The following is a 7,122-nucleotide window of genomic DNA, read 5'->3' as shown; positions in this document are numbered from 1 at the left end:
GCACCCTCTGACTAAGAATCATAAACTGCCGAATTTATGTCCGTGAGAACGCAGTCGGCCGATGCGAAATTCTCTAAGCGATAATGGGTCCGTAATGAAAGAATAATTGAAAATAAGAGATACCCAGAATAATCAAGTATCTAAATTAATACATAACAAATGATTAATTTCTAATTGGAGACATAACCCTTAGAATAAGAATCATTTGAAATTGGAGTCAGATTAAACGGGTGAAATTAAGTGAACTTCACAGAGACGCTGAAGAGGCATACACGCGTTAACCTTCGCCCAACGCCGTCCGACTCCGTTTTTGGGCCGATGGGGGGTTCCTTACACATGGTAAGTTAATCTAAATTAGGAAGGAAGTTTATTTTACGGTATTCTTTAGCCACTTTAGTGGTGTCATTTTGAGTGATTTTGTCTTGAGTGAGTTCAGCTAGAAGCCAGGTCTGCTTCCCTGGTGGCATTTGGGGTTGACTGCATTCCCCTGAGAAGTGATTGGCTGGGGTTCCTCTGGCCCCCTAGCCACGCCCCCTTAAAGGGACCCCTTTCCTTTGAAGTGGTTGGTTCGGGGCCTTTGTGTAGCCTTGGCAGGCCTTCGTGTGTGAGATATGGAGACCGCTTTGAGGCTTGTAGCTCAGGCTTTGACCGGTGGGAGCGCTGTCACTGACAGCTCATTTGTGACCCGTAGGGTGAGTGGGTCTGGCGTTTCATTTGAATTTGCCAGATTCTGACAGTTGTCACTGCCATGCGTGGCATGCACTCCCCTCAGCATGGCAGCGTGGGTATATGGTTCCCCTAGCGTCTTTACGCAGTGTTAAGTTCCCTTTTGAAAGGGAATGTCTCAGGTTACGCGTGTAACCATGGTTCCCTGAGACCAGGAAACGAGACACTGCGTCTCTTAGCCATGCCTCGTCCCTTCAGATGATAAGAGGATGGCATGTAGTTTGGGCACCCCTTATATACATGCGGGTTGCATTGTTATGATGTCATGGGCTGTTGCCAGTCAATATGATATTGCCAAGATTGTTTCAGACACCGGTTCACGCGAAGGCGTCCCCTAGCCTCTTTGCGCAACATCTCATTCCCAGTTCTCAGGGAACCATGGTTACATGCGTAACCTGAGACGTTTCTTAGGCTGTATTTTTGTCAGGCTGACTTTTTCTTATTTTCTGCATCAAATGACAGGAAAGACAGGAGAGGATTCAGAGGCTCATCAAACACACTTCTGCTCTCCTCTAAAATAAAATGTGTGTCTGAACTTCAAGGTAAAAGAGGTTGATTCTAGTCACTTCTCCTGTGTTTGCCAGTATGGGTAACTTCACACAGTGTTTGTCAGGCTGTAATCATTGCAGTTTATTTCTAAAAAAGTACATAAAAAGTCGACTGAAAGTTTTTTGGTTTATTTTACTTAATAGTACACTTAAACTTCTTTTTCGTAAAGGTAGTACATGGTAAAAAGATCTTCACCAATAGCATTAACTTTCAAAACAAGTGTTTCAAGTAGATTTTGATCGTTGTGAGATGCTTTAGTTGTAATTAATGACATCCCCCTTTAGTCCTAACCCCATCCTGCCCATCTAAAATCAGAGGGAAATGATTTCATGAACAACACTGACGCACCTAACCCTAGTTGTTGCCTAATGCTAAATTCCTAACTGTAATCTGATCAGTTGTTTGCTCCAGCATCTACAATCCAGGAACATGTGGGATACAGAGTGAAAAATCACGTTCACTACAGGGCGCGGGTCAGAAATATGAATGGCAAAATGGTTTACAGACTCTCGTTAAAAAATATTTTCTTTATGGTTTTGCTTATTTTTCACCCTTATCTAAGTGATGCACATCAAGGTAAGCAAATTCATTTCTGAGGCGCAGCAGAGACTGAGTTATTTATTAAATGTTTAAACTAAACCCTTTGAGTTTGCTTTCAGGTTATATTTAAAATATTTTCAGTAAATATATTTTCGACTATCGTTCTACATGCAGGGTCAGTGTTATTCCTTGTGAGACTCCCTTAAGGTGGAAGAAGTTTGTTTTCGGATTCTGTTCGGGATTTATAGAGACCATTTTAGCCAACAGCAGTTGAGCCTAAACTGATTTACAATGAGAAATATAGCAAGGATATAAAGCTTCATCTGCTCATAGAAGAAGGCTATAACATGATCGAAGTACAGCCAGTTGAGATCAGAAGTTCAGAACAGAAAGAGCCTTTATCAGTGCCTTAGCCATCATGAACTGACAAGTCACAACAAGTCGACAAGCATTTAATGGGTCTTTGTTACTTTGCAAATACTATTGTCGAAGGTTATTCATGGGAAATCATATCAGCATGGGAAAAAAGAGTATTAACAGAAAGTATACACATATACTTTAGCTAAAATAATATGTTTTTAAGTTCTTTTGTTCTAGTAAAACGTTTGTTCTAGTTTTGGTTTATTTAGAAAGACACATTTATTTATATAGTGCTTTTTACAATACATATTGTTTTAAAGTGGCTTTACATTGATAATAGGAAAATAATGCAGCAAAGTTTGTTTTGGCTGTACAGCAGCTCTAGAAGAAAATGGTCTCATTGTCCAGCTTAAGTATGCTCATTGTTGATTCATTTCTGCTGTGAAAATCATTAGTTATTAAAAAAAAAAAAAAAAAAAAAATTGTTATCAGCTCAGTTCAGTTCTCATATAGCATTTTGCATAGGTTTCAGGAAGCTTCAGATTTCCACAGAGAAACACTTCCTCCACTACAAGTTTACAGTCCTGACTAAAGCAGACACATTCCCAGAGTTCAGTGCTGAGGTTGTTGCTGATGACAGACGGATCAAACACTACAATAATGAAGAAAGAGTCTGGATTCTGACTAAAGATGACCGGACTGAACCTCCTAAAGATCCACCTGATTCTAGTAAATGGTTCATACGTCAGATCAGGACTCTGTCAAACTGCACAAACTCACAGTGTTCTGGTGAGATTCATGATTTACTCTCATTCATTATCAGACATTATATTCACTGTAAGTTTGTCATGAGTGTTGTTCTGTGATTGTAGAGCTTCATGTTCTTCAGAGAATAATTGGCTGTGAACTGGAGGAATTTCCTTATGGAACAAAGAATCTGACTGTCTTTGATGAATATGGATTTGATGGAGAGGATTTTATATCCTTAAATTCTGACACTATGAAGTGGATTGATAAAAACCCCAAAGCCAAAGAAACCAAAGAGAAATGGGATCTTCACACAGGACGAAACCAATTCAAGTATTTCTTCAAGAACTGCATGAACTGGATCTCAAAGTTTATCAACAAAAAACAGAGTAAGTTCGTGTGATGAGGTTCATATAAAGGAAGGAAGAAGACAAGGGTCGGCTGACTGCTGACGGTGGTATTTATTGTATTTTCAAACACAAACACAAAGGCAGGTGCATCAGCACAACAACTGAAATAATGTCACAACAAAAAGTTTCACTCCATAAACGGCTTGTGAGTATCAGAGTCCACCGGTCAGCAATCCTTCTCTCTCCCTCGCTCCTGTTTCTCCTGGCGTTATATACTCTCTCCACGCCAATTACTGAAACAAGAAACAGGTGTTCGTCATTTGCATTTAACCCACTCATTCACCGATCGTCTTCTGCCTCTCTCTCCCGCTGTGGACTTCGCTAGACCACGCCCCCCTTGCCACAGTTCTGATCAGATCACTTTAATAAACTCCTGTCTCTGTGTGTGTGAGCGTGACAGAGGTGGAGATTCCAGGGGTCAGAAAGTAAAAGTCCTGCCATATTTTTATTCCACCCACTGAAGCATTAATGAGATAAATAAGTGATTAATTGAGTGAAGATTGAGCATTATTGAAGACACCTGATGATAACAAGCAGAATCACCACAGGAGAAAATCACAATTTTTAAGTTACCATCATCGAGGTCAAGGGTTTGTTTTAGTTGAGCTCTTGACCCTTGCCTTTTTAGTATTAGATTTTGTTTGGGCAGTTTTAACTGCATTAAAACCGACCAGACAAGCAAAGTTAAAAAATGATCAGGTGTGTTGGTTATGTTTTCTCAAAATCATTATTTGATCTGACTCACTGAACTCATTTAGAGCCCAATCTCTGAGTTAGTTTTACATTATTGATTACAGCAGCACTGTGATTCTGCAGAAGATCAGCTTATACAATACAGAATTTTTTTTTTTTTAAAAGTTGTCCTTATCACAAAAAAAAAAAAAATTCTTTTAGGCACACACAAACATCAAGTATCAGCCTGTGAATCTCAACAACGGTGACAAGCAACATATTCTGATCAACAGATCAACTCTGAACATTAGAAAACAAGCTACTAAAAAGTCACAGAAAAACAGCAAAATTTTAATAGTGAGAATAAATGAAATTACTAAGACAATTAAGCTCATAATTTATTCATGCAGCAATGCATGATGGGAGCCATGGATGAATTTTGATTGGTGGCTCCTAGAATGCACTGCAACATGCTTTATGATGGTCACCACTGTTGAGATTCACAGGCTGATTCTTGATGTCTGCGTGTTTAAATGAGCTCTGCTTTTTTTTTTTTTTTTTTAAATCAGAACTCTTAAAAAAAAAAATGTATTGTAAAAGCTGATCTTGTGCTGTAGAATCACAGTGCTGCTGTAATCAATAATGTAAATCTAACTCAGAGATTGGGCTCTAAATTCAGAGATTCAGATCAAATAATGTTTATGTAAAAACATAACCAACATCACCTGATCATCTTTTAACTTTGCTTGTCTGTTTGGTTTTAATGCAGTTAAAACTGCCCAAACAAAATCTAATATTAAAAAGTCAAGGATCAAGAGCTCAACTAAAACAAACCCTGACCTCGATGATGGTAACTTAAAAATTGTGATTTTCTCCTTTGGTGATTCTGCTTGTTATCATCAGGTGTCTTCAATAATGCTCAATCATCACTCAATTAATCACTTATTTATCTCATTAATGCTTCAGTGGGTGGAATAAAAATATGGCAGGACTTTTACTTTCTGACCCCTGGAATCTCCACCTCTGGAGCGTGACATAAGTTCAGCAGATCATCATTCAGTGAAAAATAAATACTGATGAGTTGAAAATGCAAAACCATTGAGGACACATTCAGAAATGTTGAAATATCTTCATTTAAATGTTTTACTTGACTTTCTGTGTTTGTAATGACACATCAGCAGCCCTTCACATTATGAAACACTTCTATGAAACAACTGCATTTATGAAAATATATATATTTGAAGGTTGTATTTATGTACAGGTTTTCTCTATACTTCTTCTTGTGATTATTTACTCACAAAAGGTGATATGAATATGAAGAATTTGTTTTTTGTTCCTTTTTGTAAATGTTTATTTGCATTATTATTTTCTTCTCCAGGTTCTCCAGATGTTCACATCTTTGCGAGGAAATCTCCTGATGATCACAGTAAGCTGGTTCTGACGTGTCTGGCCACTGGTTTCTACCCCACAGAAGTTCGGATGAACATTAGAAGGAACAGAACCAATCTTAAGCATAAAACATCTTCTGGAATCAGACCAAATGATGATGAAACCTTTCAGATGAGAATCAGTGTGGAGATCGACAGAAATTTTGAGGGATCTTATGACTGCCGGGTATTTCACAGCAATTGGATACTACCATTTACAATAAAATGGGGTAAATATCACCATAAATTCAGTCTTGAGTGAATATGTGAAGATTTATACAGTAACACTGCTTCTGCTTTATTAACATATGAAACTAAGTACAAGTCTGTCAATATGTAGAAAGACAACATGATAACACTGATGTTTCTGTCACAAACAATTACAGTTAAAGTGCTTCAACTCAGTTCAACAGTTAAAAACATTTACAATGTTTGTGTTTTTATTTTATTTATTCATTTATTTGTTTTATTTCTTGCAGATGGAAATTGTGCTGACTGTGAAACCGAATCTCAGAATCTCACTTTAATATTATTAGTAGTAGCAGTAGTAATTCTAGCTGTAGCTCAAGCTCTAGCTGTAGTTCCAGCTCTCATTGTGTATATTTGGTGGCTCTGCATAAGGAAATGTTCAAAAGGTGAGTTCTAAATATTGAACAATGTTGCTTTAAATGTCTTGGTTTTCAGTATCCTTAAAGACATTTCCAAAATGATAATGTTTTGACAGTATATAATGTATAACAGTAGAAATATAAACTAGTAAAGAATTTGTAGATCTGAGCAGGACGAGGCCGAGAGCTGTGGGAACAGAGTGATGATTTATAGAGGAGAATAAATCATCATCTCCACACACAGATATCTCCACATCACAGTCACATGATCCAGACCTCTATACTCCAGTGTTTTCATCAAGAGTTCAGTGCTGATGGATTTAAAGACTGAACTGAGATGTGAACAGATTGTGGTTTTTGTGTTACTTATTATAAATGCAATTTAACTTGTTTTATTTGTCAGGGACGGTAGAGAATAACATTGCTGGACAATTCTGAGCAGCAGATGTTCTGTGTTTCTAGGACTGTATTTTTGTCATCTTTTTCTTATTTTCTGCATCAAATGACAGGAAAAACAGGAGAGGATTTGAAGTTTCATCAAACTCTCTTCTGTGCTCCTCTCTTCCTCAAATTACTTTTATTCTGATAAAGTAGAAATGCAACTCAAACCGTGTGCATTTTGCATCATATTTAGAACATTGTCATATTTTCTTTTGAAATGTGGAAATTGAGATTTTCTATTTTAGGATGAAAGCTCTTGGATCGAGGCTTCAGGTTGTTTTGCCTTCTAAAAAAAAAAAAACCCTAAAAACCTTGATATCTGAACATGGTTTATTTTTTCTCACATTGTTATAAATAAATGAACATGCTTTAGTGAGGTATAACATTTAAGTTCTTCTAAAGATGAAAATAAATGCTTTTTTTTTTTTTGCACCTTTGGAAGTTGTTTACATTAATTTTTCCCCTCTAAAATCATTACTTTAGAATTATTGTTGCTCACCCTCAAGTTGTTCCAAACCTGTATGAGTTTCTTTCCTCTGTTGAACACAAAAGAAGATATTTTGAAGAATGTTGGTAACCAGAGAGTTGACAGTAGCCGGAAGGAACACAGCGCCAGTTACATTTTTGTTTTATTTTTGGATG

At 37.2% G+C, this 7,122-nt stretch overlaps 1 protein-coding gene across 2 annotated transcripts; it reads left to right on the top strand.

Moving 5' to 3' along the window:
- Positions 1-1,635: 1,635 nt before the first annotated feature.
- On the top strand, positions 1,636-6,688 carry LOC125275917 (zinc-alpha-2-glycoprotein-like). 2 transcript variants are annotated; one of them, XM_048203260.1, is made up of 5 exons: positions 1,636-1,851; positions 2,728-2,964; positions 3,048-3,311; positions 5,383-5,661; positions 5,911-6,688. In XM_048203260.1, exons 1-5 carry the CDS (start codon positions 1,758-1,760, stop codon positions 6,075-6,077), a joined length of 1,041 nt encoding a protein of 346 aa, XP_048059217.1. In that variant the 5' UTR covers positions 1,636-1,757; the 3' UTR covers positions 6,078-6,688. The 2 variants fall into 2 exon arrangements, with proteins under 2 accessions (XP_048059217.1, XP_048059216.1); XM_048203259.1 differs by having other exon boundaries at positions 1,637-1,851; positions 2,701-2,964.
- Positions 6,689-7,122: the final 434 nt, after the last annotated feature.

Source organism: Megalobrama amblycephala, linkage group LG9, assembly GCF_018812025.1.
Source record: "Megalobrama amblycephala isolate DHTTF-2021 linkage group LG9, ASM1881202v1, whole genome shotgun sequence".
NCBI classification, from domain to species: Eukaryota; Metazoa; Chordata; class Actinopteri; order Cypriniformes; family Xenocyprididae; genus Megalobrama; species Megalobrama amblycephala.
This window is presented reverse-complemented; position numbering and strand designations above follow the sequence as displayed.